General features: G+C 41.6%; 1 protein-coding gene across 1 annotated transcript; it reads left to right on the top strand.

The window, feature by feature from the left end:
- Nucleotides 1–3,716: 3,716 nt before the first annotated feature.
- lto1 (LTO1 maturation factor of ABCE1) lies at nucleotides 3,717–7,335 on the top strand. The gene is made up of 5 exons (XM_050052319.1): nucleotides 3,717–3,909; nucleotides 5,172–5,277; nucleotides 5,598–5,668; nucleotides 5,896–6,013; nucleotides 6,844–7,335. The coding sequence occupies exons 1-5, from the start codon at nucleotides 3,851–3,853 to the stop codon at nucleotides 6,913–6,915; spliced, it is 426 nt and encodes a 141-aa protein (XP_049908276.1). The 5' UTR covers nucleotides 3,717–3,850; the 3' UTR covers nucleotides 6,916–7,335.
- The last annotated feature ends 11,845 nt before the right edge of the window (nucleotides 7,336–19,180 follow it).

Below are 19,180 nucleotides of genomic sequence, written 5' to 3'. Positions count from 1 at the left end.
TGACTGCCACAAACCAACTGCGACACATTGAACCTGGGGCCTCAGGGCCCTTAAGGAATTTTACACACATGACAAAATATAGACCCAATGCAGTCAAGGTGGGAGATTTGGTGGGATCATTACGAACGTTTTTTGCCCCTGGGGTTAAAGGTATAGTTCCGATTTTTTGCAGTGGGGTTGTATGGGATACTTGTGCATAGACAGTATATCACGTACAGTAGAAGTCAGTCGGCACGTCCCCCAGTTTGGAGAAGCGGGCTGGCATCTGACTTGAAAGCTGAGCAACAGAACATGTTTTAACCACCTGAAAAAAAGCAGTATCCGTTAACGTGTTTGCTATATTTACAATATCTTCACTGCTTTACCTTGATGTCAGGCAATGATTTCCAACTGGAAAATGAAGCCGTTATATCGCTCTCTCTTCAAGGCCAGACTCCACTGAGACAAACAGTGATTTAACAGCACTTAACACAGCAGCTGCTGCTGCCTCTATCATTTATTTTGTTCATGTTAGTGTGTGACTTTGGTGTTTGGGATTCACCAAAGTCACACACAAACAAACTAAGTGATTGAAGCAGCCGTACACCAGCATTTCCTGTGTTAAGCGATCTAAAATCACTGTTTTTCTCAATGCAGTCTGGCGGCTTTTCAGAGCATGGATGGGAAACTGAAGTTGTTAACAGCTTCCCTGCTGGAGCAGGCTGTCTGACCAACCTGGTCAAACTCTGAAGTCATAGAAATCTAGCGCTTGAGCAGTGGTTGTGGCGTCATACGCTGATGAAAAAAGCCGTCCCTTAACATCGGCATGATACGCAGCTGGTCGTCGTTATAGTTTAACAGCGCTCGGTGGTACCAGGGGGAAACGTGGTGGGACAAGAATGAACGTTAAGGCGTCGAAAGTCCGAGGAGTTTTGGAAGGGTGGTGGATGGGTTCCACCAAACCCTGTTTTTTCCCCCTAAACCTAACTACATGTTTTTGTTGCCTAAACCCAACCACGTGCTTGTGTTGTTGGAGGAAAACTATTTTGAATTTGCGGTGTTGTACCGATGTAGTGCTTTTATTGTGAAAGAGACTGTATGTAAACTGTACATTTCCTGTGAAAACAGAAGTGTATTTTGAAAACAGACAATGCATGTAACAGGCTGAAGATGACACGGCGTCCCAGAATGTCAACAACCAACACACCCAGGGTACCTTGGACGTCATATGTGGACGTGGAAAGTCCATGACCAAACGTGGACATGTGACGAGGTCGGAGTGAGAATGTGTTGGTCTGACAGGAAAGTAAGGCGCCAAAAATGCTATCAATAAAGCATAATCCTAAACTGATGTTGTTTCTTTTAGGTGGCTAAAATGTGTTTTGTTGCTGACGCCATCCACAGCTGTACATTGCTTAGCGTCTGTGTCGGACTCCAGTCTGCTTCTCCAAACTGGGGGCGTGTCGACCGACATCTACTGTATGTAATACACTGACTGTTAATAAGAACCCCATACAACCTCACTTCAAAATATCAGAACTATCCCTTTAATGTGTCACCAGCTTTCTGTGTATTTTTGTCCATGCTCATGATGTTTGTTCACGTGCACACAGGTCACTTTAAAAATATGTTTTGATCTCAGTGAGGCTACATATTTATTAACATATTTATTCCTGTCATGAAAAATGATCCTAAAGTATCAAACACCAGCGAATGAGTTTTGTCATTTCTGACTTTAGAGGGTCAACAGAGAACAATTAACTATAAAAAACGAGCACGTGTTGGATACAGGTGACTGTCTCCTCTCTGCTCCTCCAGTGAGACTTTGCCTGTTTGTAGAATAAATCATTGATCTGTGTTGATGTTGCTGATGAGCCCACATCCAAAACCTCCAGCTGTGTTTTCACAGCTGTGCGACAGAGAACAGGACTATATCGGGGTTCAGTGACATGACACCTCCTCATTCCTGGTAGCATCAATATAAAACACTACTGGACTTAGAACCTATGAGCACTATTTGTTTTCATGGCTACACCCTATCAACACTGCTGGTAAACATCCAGAGCTGCTCACGTTTGCTGTTGGCTTCTTTTCAGAGGACTAGAGAGGATAGAATCTACAGACAGGTTCGTCCAGCAGGATGAGACTCAGCTGGAGAAACCTCCTGTCACCTCTCCACCTGTCTCACAGCACCATCTGCTGTTAGAGGGACAGATTTCAGCTGAATGACAGCTGGAGGTTTTCATCAACATTAATAGTACTGTACTTAAAGTACACACCAACAGTATTTGGCATTACAGCATCAAGGTTGTCCAGCTGATATAGAGTGAGCTTTTTTCAACTTTTCTGAAAACTACTGTGTCAGACCTACGACAAATACCCGAGTTTTGTAGATCTGAAAAGGATTAATTGATTACTTGATCAACACAGTGAAGTAACAAGTCACTGATGTTAAAAGTCCAAGTCGAGTTGCGAGTTGCGATGCTTGCAAAGCTACACAGTACATTATACGCACAACACAAAGGGTTGGAACATTTTGTCTTTAAACTTTACAGCTATAGCTGAAAATGACAGCAGACACAAACATGTCTGCCGAGTTTAGATATATCTCCGCAATTCAGAATCATGGCCAGTTGCCTGCCTGGAAATGTTAGCGCAATGTCAGTCCACTGGGCCGTGGGGTTGTTGGGTACCTGCTATACCTACGACACTGGTTATATCCTGCATACAAATGTTTAAAATGTTGTCAGTATGGACATACTACACATCCTTAGCTCACTTAGATTCTCCATAATTCAATCGTTGAGTTTATTTTAAGAAAACCATGACCACCAAATTATAATTCATTCCGTTTTAACAGCATGGTAAACAAGACTTGTCTTGTTTACCATGCTGTTAAACCAGATAAAAACCAATAAACCAAATACCAATAAAAATGAGAGAATCAATTCTCTACTTTTAAAGTGGCAATAGAGAAAAATGTGTCCATTTCTCAATTCTTCATATTCCTTTCGTCCATATGGGTTTACTGATGAAAAGTATCAAAATAGTTTTTCAAAATAATTAAGTTGTGGATATTGTTACGTGTAAGTCCATAGCTCGCTGTAACTGCTAGCTGCTAAGACCACACTTTAACTGAAACACCAGTTCACAATATTCCCTCTCCTTGTTAGCTTTAGCTCGCTGGCTAAAAAATAAAAGTGCCCTCATCTATAACAAATAGGCTTGTTGCTGAGAGGCAGGTTGATTTTAAGAGGATAAAGAGAGGAAAAAGGCATCAGCAGCTGATGTGTGACCTGGAGACTGGGCTACTGGTCATCTCCAGCTGCATTCACTTCTTCTTTGAGGACTCTGAAAAGCACTATATAAGTGTGATGACATTATCAATCTAGTTAACAATAAAAATGAGTCACTTTATTACTATTATTATTATTACAAGGGCAATTTATTTGAGTATTTTGTTTTATGAATATAAAATGTAGCTAAGATAATGAGCAAATTAATTATATATTGTACATTTTTAGATACATTTGGATTTTTTAATATTATTAACAAATAAGGTTCTTTGAGTGAAATGTTCTTGTCAAAATGGCGTCGGAGATCCAACTGAAAATAAATCCAGAAGAGTTGAAAAGAAGTTACAGACTCCTGTTTGAGTGTATGCAGACTGCAGTGACTGTTCCCCTCCAGGCTGGTAGGGGGCAGCACCGCTCCGATGATACAGGAAGTAGAGCCGGCTAGTGGAAACCAGTGGAAGCTTCCCAGCAGCGGTCAGTCAGCAGTCTTCAGTCTACATCTGAGTTTTATAAAACGTCAGGAACACACAGCTGTTTAAACTCTGTGTAAAGAGTGTTTACAGAATACAGTGGAGATGGACGGCGGCTCCGGATATGACGATCTGTTTGATAATATTCTTCTGGCGGATGAAAAGTGAGTTTTCTGGAAGTAGAGTGTTTTGTTTTGTTGTTTACCGCGGTATGTCCCTACCTGGGCCCCGTACATCACGCTGTACACAGGTAACACAGTTATTCAGATTATATCGTCGACGATATGACAAATACATTGGATGTTTTTAGTTCTTCTAATGTGGTTTATCTGTTGTCACAGCATCAAGCTCTGACGACAGTTAACTGATGATGAATTAGACTGTTGAACTCATTTTTTATACATGTCTCACTTTTAGATTTATGATGAAAATGTGTTGATATAATTCTGATTTTAGATGAGAACATTCAGGTTAGTGTAAAATATCTGATGACTTTAATACTAAAGAATGATCTATAATGTTATACATGATAATTAGGGACTGTTATTTATTTCTCAGAGGAGGGGGGTGGCTGAGGTGTTACTTTGTTTTTTTTGTTTCACCCCTCCTGAAGCTACAAATAAGTTCATACTACATATTTTTGTCTGTTCCCACAGTCACTGTGTCAGATTAGGTGATTGTGGAGTCATAAAATCTTGCCGTGACTTGGCCGACGGTCATAACTGACTACACATTGGTCCACCAATCATCCCTGCTCGTCTTTCACGATGTGTGTGATGTCATCAGGTTACTCTTGTCCTAGTTTTAGTATTATTACTATTATTTCAGTCACTGTGGGTGTTCATGGCCCCGAACTGTTATTGTAGTAACGTAAAAAGCGCCACCGTGTGCAAACTGTACAAGTCACTGAATCCTCCACATCAAGTTCCTGCAAATGTTTCATAATAAAAGCCTGTTAGGAAAATGAAGAGATTCTCTTAACTGAAATTATGATGGGCTTTTAATATTTAACAGATACAGGAAGTGTTGAGTTTGAAATGACGGCACGATGCATAAAACAGGAGCAAATTAAAAGTAAAAATATAAAAATACAGAGGGAACGACTTAAAGAAAAATCAAACATGCTAGACTTTCTGTCGGGACGTTGTGAGGCTACTGCAGAGTCATTGGTCCCCGGAGTGAATGCCAATTGTTACCTTTCCCTTGAAATACAAAAGATGTTGGTGGGTTTTTTGTCCAGTGGGAAATGGGCTAGATAAGCTCCAAGGCTGTGTCCAACAAGAGGACACTTAGACCAGGCGAATTCAGTACAAGTTTTTATAAACTTCAGATAGTTTGCATTCCCCCCATTAAGCATCATCCAACATATTCCAGAAATGATAAAAATAGTCTTCAACCACTGAGTGAGGGTGTGATTGTTTTTCAGGTTCAGGAGTGAGGGCTACCGGGAGGGGTTTGAGAAAGGGACCCGCCGAGGACTGCAGGATGGACGCAGACATGGAACCTCTCACGGGGCCAAACTGTCCACTGAGGTGAGTTAACACAGAATATTTCTGCCATGTTGATCTGTAGCTTAGCGCCAGAATGTGCCCCATCACACCAGACTGTACATGGGTCAGTGTGCTGTTTATTTTATTTTGGTGCACAGAATATAACTGACAGATGTCCCTCTGTATGAATATGTTTGAACTTTAATCAGAACTGGTCCCTATGACCCTGCTGTCTGTAAACATTACATTAAATACATGGTCAAGTGGACAGGGTCAGCAGTTATTTGTTATTTTATTTAAGTCGGGTTGTGTTGCTTTGAGTCTGTTCATCAGTTCACAGTCTCTCGCCCTCTAACCTACAGATTTCCTTCTACTATGGGTTCGCCATCACGTGGAAATGTCTCCTCCAACATAATACAGATGCCAAATCAAGGTACGATGTCCACTTTATAACCTACATACTGATGCAGATGATTTAAATGAACCCTTTTTCTGCTTCAGTTTTTAAGAGCTAAAAGCAGCAGGCAATAACTGAACCTGTGTCCCAGCACTGTGCTTCAAACATGGCTTAACTAATCCAGGCTAACAACAGCTAACAAGTTTTGTGTGTGTGTGTGTGTGTGTGTGTGTGTGTGTGTGTGTGTGTGTGTGTGCTGTCAGGAAGCGTATGAAGGCGCTGGAGGCTCTGCTGGGTTTGATCCAGAACTCCCCTCATGATGATCCGCAGTCTCCAAAGCTACCGGAGTCCATGGAGAAACTTCGCGCCAAGTTCAGACAGGTACTTTATTTACTTGATTTTGGTCATGGTGACAGATGTCTCGAGGTTTGTATGGACTGAGCAAGAGATTCATTCTGCCCCGCTGCTTGAAGGGCCGCTACAACAAATCATTTTTACCTGCTGCCATACAATTGTACAACGCCTCCCTGTAACTGTAAATACTCACCCGCCCACCAGATTTCTCACAGCTGTTTTTAACCCATTTCACATGCACTTTGTTTTTGTATTCTATGTTCCTGTGATCTATGTTTTTGTGCTTGTGTCTTGACGTTTTTATCAGCTGCTATGAAATTTTAATTTCCCTTCGGGGATAAATAAATCTATCCATACATACATCCATATGAACAGAGGATAGTCACTGTGCACCAGCTTGTTAGTATTGGACCTTTTTCCTGTTGACCTATTACGTCACAGACCAAACAATGGACAAACAATTTAGCTACGGTTAGCTAGCCGCTAACTGGTACCATGGTGGACAACTTTACAGCTCTGTACGAGGAGATACAGCATGAACTGTGTCTCCTCGTCCGTCCAAAAAGTCACAGCCTCTGGATGTAGATTTCTCCATGTTGTTACCGGCTTCTTCTTCTCTTACACATTTAAAGCTATGGGACTTCTGGTTCAAAGCCCGGGGCGGAAACTGTGGAGCATGCTCAGAGTGCCAGTTTGGGTCTGATTGACATTTTCAGTCAGACTAACATGTTTACATGTATTTAAAAAGTCTGGTTTTAGGCACACTGACACAATAAATTCATTTTCTCTGATGTCATGTAAACGTACTGACCATGAATGTCCTGCACAGCAGCTAACCTCTGTCTGCTGTCGTCCAGGTCTGCTCCATGCTGAGTGTCTCGGCTGACTTCAACAATTACGTCAAAACTTCTGAAGGGACTTCTTTCTGAGTCGCTCCTGATGAGGAGGAGGTGCTGAGCCGACCTCTGTGTCCTGTACAGAGCAGAGGGAAGTTGAGCTGCAGTCAGCCGACAGTCCTGGAGTCAGTCTCCCCGGCGGCTGGGATCGGTCTGCAGTGGATTCATTCAGGGTTTGGAGTGTGAAGCAGTCTTCTTTGAGTCTTTATCCTTGCTGTCTGGTGGGAATCTGCAGTCCTCATCAAAGTGGATAATCTGAGGAGACGACTGCAGTCAGTCTTTACTGTTGAACTTGCAGAGTGTGGAACTGAGTCCCAGTAAGACTTCAGAGACTGGGAACAGGAGAAAGACACTGTTTCTTGCTTGACTGTAGAAATGAGTGGATTTGTTGCAGTGATGTTTAAGCAACTGAACTGAAAATGAGAAATGTAATAAACAGACTGTTAAAGACAATGATCAGGGTTTTGTTTTCAAAAATACTCAACACAACAAAGACACCAAATTAAAATCTTCAGATAAAATAGAAACACAGTTTGCTCTTTGGTGTCTGAAGTGTGTGTACTCTTTGTGAGGTTTAACCAAACTGCAGTGACTGAAATAATGGAACAACTTGTGCCAAATACTTTTACTCATGTGCTCCAGTTATCTTCAGTGTCCGCTGCTCCGTGCTCCACCACACTTCAGTTTGGAGGCTGCATTTTGTGGTGCTGTTGGAGCTGTGTTGTGTTCAGTACAGTCAGTGTTGTGTTCAGGGGCGTATTCCAGAGGGGGTTTAGTGACAGGAAATCCTGAGATGAGGGAAACTCTGGGTTTTCAGTTCCAGAAACAGATGCATCTCCAACTCTGGGTCGGTTACTGCGGTAACTGACTCTGTGAACTTAACCTAACCTTTTCTTCAACACACCCTGAGTTTCTCTGCGTCTCCTCTCTCTGACAGAGGCAGACATGCTGTCTCATTACCTCATTGGCTCAGTCTGTGCCGAAACGTGCATCGAAGTGTATTCATTTATTTTTATTCTGTCAGAATCAAATCCAGGTTGGACATTAGTTTGTTACTCAGGACGATGTAAAGTTTTTATGTGCTGTCAGTCATGTCTTTGAACAGTGTTTTTGCCCTCACATTAAATATCACAACATTAAGACGCCTTCAGCTCAGAATAAAACCTTTTTTATTATAACACTGTGACTCTGTGCACATGACAGCTGTCAGTTTGGTAGAGAAGTCCCACTAAGATGGTTAATGCACATAATGTGGAATCTTTGTGCTTAACCTTTGTGCACTGCTGAGAGAAAACTTATTTTTTCTGCTAAGAAGAAACTTCCTACATTATCATTATGACCACAAACTTGTCAAAGGACCATGTGTGTCACTATTTATTTTTGGACATTTTTGATCAATATCTCCAGGGTTTTTTGTTTCATTCTTCTTATCAAAATGTTTTTAATTAATTTCAAATCATTATTTAATCAAATTTTAACCCTTTACATGTCAGCTTGTATCATACACCACTAATTTCCATTTGTTAAAAAAATATATTGAAACATTTTCAACATACTAACAGGTGATGAGATTATTCTGCTGTTATTATCCCAGTCTGATAAGAGTCAATCATAACCCACAATACTGATTTTAGTGCATTATTTTTTGCCTGGTGCAATGACAGGTTTGAATAAAAGTCCTTTAATTTCCTCCCATGACAAAAAATATGTCATACCACCCTCCCCCTGGAAAGATCATGAATTTTTGATCAGTTCCTACTTTTTATTAAATAGTTAGTTAATTAAATTGATCACAGGATCAATGAACAATGATTACTTACCTGTGATGTGATTGGTGGCATAATACCTTTCATATTTGAGACTATATTTTTGAGTGAGCAGGATGGTGGTGCAGAATCAAAGTGAGCTTTTAAAAAGAGTGTGTCTCGTCTGAACGCGCTTTAACAGACTTTCAGTGGCCCAGTGTCTGTGAATAAAGCAACTGAATCCAGTCGAGCCAAAGATTCAAATAGAAGTCAAAAATGTAGAATCTACTGTATTTTAACCTCAACGCCTTTTCAAGTGCAAAACATCGACCACATTATTACTGGATCACATTGTGACCTTACATTCACTTTGATGTAGATACATTTTTCATCTTCAGTTGCTGCCCCACTGTTAGTGTTGCATTCAGTGCACTGCAGTCACAGTTATATCGACGGTTTGAAACAGTTTCAGAGGTTAAAACTACAGTCTCATTGTTTACAGTGAGTTCATGAAAACACTGACATGAACTGCTCTGACAGGTGTGATTAGGTAAAGCACAACATGAAAAGGCAGAAAAATGGACATTTGGAGAAAGTAAATTCTGAGTGACAGAAACCTGGGATGTAAACTGACAGCAGAGGGAGGAAAGTCGTCCTTGGACAAACTATACAAGCAGCGAGCCACTAGAGGGCGATGCTGTCATTCAGATATTAGTTAAAGCTGAGATGAGCTTTGCTCAGTGGTAAATAAACTACTGCAGTCATTTTAATTCTAAAGAAATAAAGAACTGATTGGCTGATTGGTGGATGACACACTGTGTGATGATCTAGGGCACAAATTAATGTTTAATGTGATTGTTATGTTTCCACATTGAAACTTTCTGAGCAGCTGTGGCTTCCCTTTTATTTTACCACTATAAAAAGTGAAGTGAAAATATGGTGCTGTGAGCTCACACAGCTTCCACCCTCATTACTTACCCTGCATTGTAACAGCAACACCTGAATTGTCAAACTGTCAACTGAAAAAAGTGCATGCACATCTACGGCAAGCAGAGCAGGTCAAATTTGAAGCAGGTCTGTAAACTGCGATGGATGTTTAGAAAGGACAGTTTGGGTAATAATGTTACAATCCACTTCCATCTTCTCCTCCAGATACAATACAATCCTATCAGGGTTAAAAATGATCTCCGAACCCTCAGCTGACGTCTGGGACCACCTGAAAACCTCCAAATGAGAATTTTGGGTTGTCTCATGAAGTTTATGTTTCTATTCATCCATACTGCACAGTTCTATAGCTGCATTTAGATGCAGTTTGTGTTAAGAGGACATTGTAATTTATAGCTCATGCACTCAAAGTAGTTCCTGTCAGCTTATATTCGAGCTATAAGAAGTGTTGCAAATATAGTCCAGCAGCACAGAGTATAAGCTACATCTGTTAGCATGGATATAATACCAGCACCCCGCTAACCACAGGAGACTGTGACCTGCCAGAGTGTTGCATTAAAAAAATAATAATTGCAGCATGCATAATACCTTGTGTGGTGTCATTAAAGGAAAACTTGTCGGCACAGATGCTTTAAGTTTGCTACCTGAGTAAAAGAAACCAAGATTAGACTCTGCAGCAGGATGGATACATGGTGACTCTGCTCCTGAACGCAGCCCAACTGCCAGAGGAAAATATTGGCATTGTATGTTTCTGCAAACTACAGATATGTTACATTTGCACTTTTTATCTATATCACATCAGCATTTCTAACTTGACGTAGTTCATAAGCTGACTTTGTCATCAGGAGGTGGATGGGATGGTGGAAGGTGTGACACCAAGAGAAGACGCTTGCAAAGCTGCAGACCACTGTTTGAGACCAACAAACAACGAAATCAGTTGTGTTTTAGTGAGTCAGCGCTGAGATTCCAGCTGAATTTTAAGCTCCAAATGTAGGTGTTTTATAGCGAGTCATTGGTGTGTTTCCATAATATTCAGGCTCCAAATGTCACTGTTTTGTAGCAATCTGTTTTTTGAGCAGCTTTTTAGGCTCCACACATGGGTGTTTCGTAGGGGCCCGTTGAGTTCTTCCATCAACTTTTCAGATGCTAAATATAGGTGTTTTATAGCAGGCCATGGGTGTGTTTACAGTAGCTTTTTAGACTCTAATTGTCAATGTTTTGTAGCGACCTGTCAGTGTTTTCTGAGTAGCTTTTTAGACTTCAAATGTGGGTGTTTTGTAGCACTCTGTAGAGTTTTTCCTGCAACTTTTAAGGCTTCAAACATCTCTGTTTCACAGGCACCCGTGGATATGTTTTTTTTTAATTGGTTTTTCAGGTTCCAAACATGGGTGTTTTGTATTGACCCATAGAATTTTTTTTTGCAGTTTTTGGGCTTCAGTCATCAGTGTTTTGTAGTGACCCATCAGTCTTTTTCCAGCAACTTTTGAAGCCCCGATCATCATCCTGTCTGTGTTTTTCAAGTGGCTTTTTAGGCTCCAAACATGGGTGTTTTGCAGGGGCACACTGAGTTCTTCCAGCGGCTTTTTTGCTCCAAGGTGGGTGTTTTGTAGTGACCTGTCAGTGCTTTTCCATCGGCTTTTTATACTCCATATGTGGGTGTTTTGTAGCAACATGTTGGTGTGTTTCCAGTGGGGATATTGCCACGAAAAAGTGGCTGTTTTTCAAGAGACATGGCTGCATTTCCTGGGATTTTAAGCCAAAACAATATCTTTACCTAATTATAACCAAGTGTTTTTTGTGCCGACACCTAACCACATTAACCACAGCGTTATCGAACGTACATCATCAACGTATTTGGTACATATCAACTTGCAAATGTAACATGATCCATGGTTTGCAGAAATGTATAATGCCACCCTTTTTTCTGGCGACTGGTTTACTGTACGAGTCCAAACTTTATTTAGACAGAACAAAGAGAACAGCAACACTGTGTTTGCTGTGATGAGCAGATCATGTCCTGCTCTGAGTGAACTGCAGAGAGGCCAATAGGTTTTTGATCGGGTCTGTCTCCTGATGGGGAGCCATTGGTTAATGTTAAACTCCTGTCCCTCTCTTTAAATAAAGCCAGGTCACCAGCCTCTGCTGTCAACAGTGTACTGTACGTACAGAGTGTGTACATGCTGGTGTAATTAGGTTTATTTTGTCTGCTCAAAATAGATTAAGTGTAGAAAGTTTCTTTTTACCAGACAATGAGTTTTTAAGGAGATGTAGTTTACCTTGACATGTTTCGACTGTCACTACATATACATGCTGCCGCTCTTCAGTCCACACACACTCAACAACAACAAAAACAACAACAGCAGCATCAGGAGGCACCAGAGAGGACCAGAGGGACTGTTTCAGCCTTTGTCAGCCAGCCCGCTTTTTATTCCATGTCCGAACTCACTGACAATAACCCAACAGGACTGTGTGTGTGTGTGTGTGTGTGTGTGTGTGTGTGTGTGTGTGTGTTGGGGTACAGTAGCAGCTGGTTTATGCAGTGTCAGGCAGCAGGTGAACGCTGTCTTCTGGTCGGCAGCTTCTGAAGGCAAACAGAGAAAAGAGAACGAGGGAGGCGGCGGGGCGGAGGAGGGGTGGAGGGTGACAGGGGCCAAATGAGAGAGGCTGCATTCAGTTGAGTGTTTTAGTACGACTTGTACCCTCTTAAAGTCAAAAAAAAAAAAATCAAAGGCAGAGGCAGAGTGAGCAATTATCAAATGAAGAAACCGAAGAGACAGAGAGAGAGAAGAATCGATTGTAGCCGCAGCGAAGTGAAGAGGAGGAAGAGGAGGAGAAAGGGTGAGGAGTTAGAGGAATAATAATCATATGAAGAAGGAAAGGAAGAGAAAAAGGGAGGTGGAGGAGAAGAGGAGAAAGATGAGGAGGAAGAGCAGGAGGGAGAGGAGGAGGGACTGAGGTCTTTGAGAGAATGTAGAGGAATGTGGGGAGCAGGTGGTGAGTGGTGACATGAAAAGCAGTGGTGACAAATGCTGCCGTCCGGCCGGCCGGCAGCAGAAAAGCCCTCTGAATGAAATGGTGGCATCGGATTTCACCACAAGCACACCAACAGCTCCAGGAGGAGGAGGAGGAGGAGGAGGAGGAGGAGGAGGAGGAAGGGGGGCTTCATGGAGAACAGCAGACAAACATGGTGTCCTCTGAGTGAACACACATAGTTTAGATTAAACTCAGCTCTCATCCAGTTTAATAACATATATATTTATGCACATTAAAATCATATTTATATGGTTTGAAACATAATTGTTAATAAATCGTATGGACACAGAAATTCATGGAAATGTTAAAAATGGTCGAAAAAATTTTGATTATAATGATGATGATGATAACCAAGCACTCTCTATCTGCTGATAATGAAGATTGTGACATGTGGTTAAAAGCTCTGCGACTTTAAGGCCATATCCACACGAAGACGGAACCGATTTCGTTTTTTAAAAGTTTTCTATAAACACGGAATCGTCTCAAGATATGTGTACGTAAACATGAAGCCACTGAAAATGCTGTAGTATATATGCAAGGCCTGTAAGTGGCGCTGCAACGCTGCCACAGAGTACACCAAAAACAGAGAATAAGAAACGGAGCATGCGCATAAAACTTGTGCGATGTAAACGAACACTAAGAAGAAGATGGCAGGGTCACACTTGATTACAGAATGTTGACTAGCGCATGTTGGTTAAGGCAGAGGTGGAGTTATGGCGTCATCCTTTCAGAAAAGAGGCGTACTGTGTTGTAAATACGGAAATGTGAAGGTTGCGTCTTCAGATTTTTTCACTCTGGGACCCCGTTTCACAAGTTGGCATATTTGAGCTCTTAAACGCTGGTTCTGTGTTTACGAAAGGTCTATACAATAAAAAACCTTTGCGGATGCACCTAATCTCGTCTCTGTGTGGACATGGCCTAAGTTTCTTTTTGTTTGCTTTTTGGGGTCAACCCTCTGCTTCTAAGGTTTAGGCTTCATCCACACAAATACATTTTCCTTTTAAAACCACAGAGTGCAAAAATAAGGGACGTAGCTACCATGACTTCACCCATCGGTTTGTGTTCTGCATAATAGCTGCCGCCATCTTAGATTTTTGGAACCAAAAGTGACCATATTTGGGTGAGAGGCTGGAGCAGTAGAGGAGCGAGGGGTGGATCTGACTGAGAGGCCGAGGACACTAACAGCAGACAGCCTGTCACTCAAAGTGTCCCGCCTTTGATTATGCAGAACTTTATGCCTTAATAAAATGTAAAGTGGTGAGTTATAAAAAAAATCAGCCCCTGTACAGTTGTCATTTTCCAAAACCATTTTTTGTACCAGGCTGTAAACATGTTTATTTCTGCTGTAAAGTTGGGCATTTTAACACAGGGGGCTTCTGGAGCCAGCCTCTGGTGGCCATTCAAAGAACTGCAGTTTTTTAAATCAATGCTTTTATTGCTTTTTATTGTCCAGATGTTACTAAACATTTACATAAACCAACACAACTTGCGCAGCATCACTGTCATTATGTTGTGTGATCAAACTGCACATTTTGGAGTGGCCTATTATAGTGACCATCCTGAAGCACACCTGTGCAGTAATGACGCTGTTGAATCAGCATCTTGATATATCACACCTGTCAGGTGGATGGATTATCTTAGAGAAGTAGAAGTGCTCGTTAACACCGATTTAAATTAACTTGAAACCAAAATTTAAGAGAAATATATTTACTCAGAGCATGAAAAAAATCTTTAACTTATACCTTTAAAAAGTGTTGTGTTTTTTTTTGTGTGTGTGTGTTTCTGAACTGGATGACATAATGGTTGTTTACACCCTTACAACACATTCTCACTGCGACCTCGTCACATGTCCACGTTTGGTCATGGACTTTCCATGTCCGGAAATGACGTCCAAGGTACCCTGGGTGTGTTGGTTGTTGACGTTCTGGGACGCCGTGTCATCTTCAGCCTGTTACATGCATTGTCTGTTTTCAAAATACACTTCTGTTTTTACAGGAAATGTACAGTTTGCATACAGTCTCTTTCAAAATAAAAGCACTATGTTGGTACAACTCTGCAAATTGACGTTTTTTTTTTCCTTCAACAACAAGTACATGTGGTTGGGTTTAGGAAAAGCCAAGGTTTGGCTTTACAGTCTTACAGGAGGTGAACACTGGCCTCCTGGATGAAAGTCGGTGGTTGTTGGACCCACCCACCACCCTGCACGCCCCACTTGGACTTGTACTGCCTTTACTTTTGTTGTGGTCCCGTCACGTTTCCCCCAGGAGCTGCTGGGTAACCGGCCACATATCATACCGTCGTGAACGGATGTCTTTTTTTGTCGGTGTCTGACGCTGGAAGTCACTGACCAAGCACAGGATTCTGATGACTTTGAAGTGAGACATGAAATAAAAGAAGAGTTAAATGTCTTTTTCTTAATTTTATTTTGTTTTGTGATTTATTTACTTTGTGCAGTTTCTATGCACTGTCGCTCTATTTCCAAAAAGGCTTTAACAGGCCCTGAGATGTAAACTGTCATTAGATATAAGGGTATCGACTATATGAGCGAAACATGAGCAAACGATCAACGTCCTCAGTCCCAGAGTTGCATTCTCCTTCACAAACCTGCAGTGATCAAAGTGCAGCAGCTCGGTGAAGCGCCTCCTTCTCCTCCCTCCTGCGGGACGGATCCTGGAAGTACTTCCCTCTGTGTTTGATGTGGTCTGCTCAGTAATGTCTCTCCCTGCTCTCAGACCACAAACACTTACCTGTGACAGGACCAGAATAGTTTATCGCATGTCAAATAAGTGTGAGTTGGTTCAGCATGGAGCCGCCGGCTTTTCTGTTTCCATGCAAACTGCCATGTTAACACGCAAACCCACCGCCCAGTGTCAGCCCTGGAACTGGTTTCACTTTGAGGCTACTCCTCCGTGAACTGTTTGGGGCCTTCGTTACTGCACATACAGACTTTTTTAACTGCTCCTGGAAACAATCATTTCACCCTGGATCTTTTCAGCAGTTTGTTTCACTCAGTTATGATAACAGTGTATTCAGAGGCATGGTGCTGCAGTGGTTAGCATTGTTTCCTCACAGCAAGAGGGTTCATGGTTCGAACCTTGGGGTGGGGGAGCCCCTGTGTGGAGTTTCAGCGTAGGTTTCCTCCAGGTGCTCCAGCTTCCTCCCACAGTCCAAAGACATGCAGGTTAATTGGTGACTCTAAATTGTCCGTAGGTGTGAATGTGAGTGTGAATGGTTGTCTGTCTCTATGTGTCAGCCCTGTGATAGTCTGGTGACCTGTCCAGGGTGAACCCTGCCTCTCACCCAGTGTCAGCTGGGATCATATTCGAGTAAAAGTAGTTACTTTAAAGAAATCTTACTGAAGTAAAGACCCTATTTCCAGCCCAGTCTCACTCCCAACTCACCAAATACCAACGCTTGGTCAGCAGCCCTCAGCATCAGATACTGATGCATCAAAGCACCCTTTAGTGTTAATATGAGACCCTCTGGGCAGCCGGATTTTTTGACACTCTGCGCATCTAACGAGAGAGAAAGTCCACATATAATGGGCAGGAGGGGAGGTGAATGAGTTAGGTGTGATTTATACTTGTGTGTCAGCTCTATACAGAGCCTGCGCAGTAGCCTACACACATGGCCTTCACCGTTGTGTGCATTTATACTTGTGCGGTGGTGTGTCTGTGTCACTCTGCAGTTACACCTCCAAAACACTAGTCGGCTGCAGGGTTTCTGGAAAGTGCTGCAAAGTTTAGTTGATGTAAAACACACATTAAACACATGTTAAACACACATTAAACACACATTAAACAGACGTTAAACACACATTAAACATGGCTTAATAGAGACAGTTTCAAACACAAATCAGCTTCACTATAACTCGCAGCATTCACAGACAAACACTTGTCTTTATCTGGACACATTTTCCCCACAAATACAACATGCTAACGTTATTAGCACAAGCCTATGGCATTTTACATTGTATAAATTAGCCTAGCGACGAGCGGACATTTCCTCTGCTCATATGAAGCCAGGATAAATCACACACAAGACTTAAAATGCTATTTTTGTGGAGGCTTTATTGTCTTCACAATTTATTGTTTCTTATCTGTGAAATTAAAGTAAATAGAAGCTTTGTTTCCACTGAGGGAAATGGTTTCAACTTACAAACATAGACAGGAGACAGGAGTCCCCAGAACTGTTACGTCCGCATGTAGTCTTGACCGATTAACAAAAGCCAAAACTACAAAGCTATAAAAAAAAATTCTCAGATGAATGTCAGATTGCCTTTAAAAGGCTGAACAGAGTAAAAACACTATTTATCAAATAATATAAATGATTGAAATTCGCATCACTCCATACATTTAGTATGAAGCGGGCTATATAGAAGAGTGTGTGTGTGTGTGTGTGTGTGTTGAGGATATCAGGTGAAAACATCAACAGACAGAGAGGCACATGGACAGAAAAAAGGGAAAGCCTGGTGTAACACACAGCAGCCTGCTGTACGTGTTACTTACAGGTCAGAGACAGACTGCATGTGTGAAAGGGGTTGTAGTGTATGTCAGTGTGGTGTGTTTGTGTGTGTGTGGTGGTGTGTGTGTGAGTGTGTGTGCTGAGGGTCTTTGTCTGCTGCTGGTTGAGCTGGCGCTGGCAGGCCTGTGGGAAAGGATTAGACTTTCACGCCTTTTCGTCCACACTGAAGCCCCATCAAAGACATTCCTTGCATAACAAATCAATGAGTACTGTCACACACACACACACACACACACACACACACACACACACACACACACACACACACACACAGATACTCCTGTTAATCATTAGCCAAACAATAACTTTTCAGGATTCAGACAGAACTTTCTTGTTCTCTGCTTTAATGTGGGCAGCAGGAAATTAGTGGAGTTTACAAGTTGAAACATAAACATCATTTGTAGATGTGTATTTTAAAAAGAAGATGAAATCATATCCAGATATCAGCGTTACTTTCATTAATAAAAACTGTGACTAAATGTGTTTTTTCCATGACTAGGACGACACAATGTCATTAAACTGTGAAAATATTAACATTCAGTATTGTTGAAGAAGAAAAACTAATATCTCTACTTTTGTTGACAAAGAAAAGTTGGAATATTATCAATAATTTTATTGATTTATTTTTTGTTCAATGCAGCAGTTTCGTTTCCTGTGATGCATGGTCAGGATGGATGACACCAAACTCTTTTTTGAAAATTCAATATGACACCAATATCTTTTGTTACACTTTTAACGTCAATATTAATCAGAAAGACTTTGGACTCTTATGTTGGACAGATGTTAAACTTTGGTTCGAATGAAAATTGAGTTGATTAAATTCCCCTGACATTAACACCTGAATTCAACCAAATATCATCGTCTAATGACGTTGGTGGTCCAGCTGGGTTGTTTTAAATGTTTGAAGAGGTTACTCATGTTGCTGTGGTGCTTTCTTGTCATAATTAGTGCATCTTACTATATTTTTATCTACAGGGTGACAAGTAGCATCACACCTTCTCATACCAACTAGGGTTGCAGCGATATACTGGTTTTGGGGGCGGCAGTAGCTCAGCCCATAGGGACTTGGGTTGGGAACCGGAGGGTCGCCTGTTCAAGTCCCCGTCCGGACCAAAAATGTGGAGCGTGGACTGGTAGCTGGAGAGGTGCCAGTTCACCTCCTGGGCACTGCCGAGGTGCCCCTGAGCAAGGCACCGAACCCCCCAACTGCTCGGAGCGCCTGTCATGGGCAGCCCACTCTGACATCTCTCCATTTAGTGCATGTATAGGTCCAGTTTGTGCATGTGTGTGTTCGGACCTGTGTGTAATTGACAACAGAGTGTAAAATTGAATTTCCCCTCGGGGATTAATAAAGTATATATAAAAAAAAATAAAAAAAATTTAACCTCTTGCACTCCACCCCCATTTTATAGCAAAAACGCCTAAAATGACATACCCAAATTAAAATGACTATAGCTTCTGAACCGCTCTGACTACACACATGCATGAGGTCTTGCCAGAAAGAAAACTCTCTGAAGTTTCTTGTGAAAGTGTCAGAAACACTCTAGGTGATACAGAGACAGAGTAATGGGTCTCTGAAGTCACTAAAAATTGAAGATGCCTAAAATAAAATACAAAATGTTTTTCAGGATGAATAACTGTCTGTGGCTTCATCTGAGCAGGTAAATGACACTGTGGGGCTGTAGGCACACTATCAATGAATATTTGTATCAAATTTGAAGAAGACTGCTCAAAGTATGACCATTCTACAGTGTTTTTTCCATGAAAAGATCCAGGCGGAGCTCCAAAAGACAAGTCGGTCTCTCAGCTTCAAAACAGTACTGTTAGTGATCAAACAACACTCAGCCAGCTTCAAACATTGTACCTTATTGAAATCAGGCGTGATTATGATAGCTGATGTTGTTTATGACACAGAAACACCACAAAATATCACCAAATAAAGCCATATGAAACGTGAAAGTTATGATCCCACTTTCTAGACGGTATATCTCAGCCAAAAATAGTGGTAGGAGTGAGACTCTTACTTTCTATAAACCAGCTAACTCCCCGCT

Source organism: Epinephelus moara, chromosome 1, assembly GCF_006386435.1.
Source record: "Epinephelus moara isolate mb chromosome 1, YSFRI_EMoa_1.0, whole genome shotgun sequence".
Classification (NCBI taxonomy): Eukaryota; Metazoa; Chordata; class Actinopteri; order Perciformes; family Serranidae; genus Epinephelus; species Epinephelus moara.
Note: the sequence above shows the minus strand (reverse complement) of the source record. Positions and strands in the feature narration are given on the sequence as shown.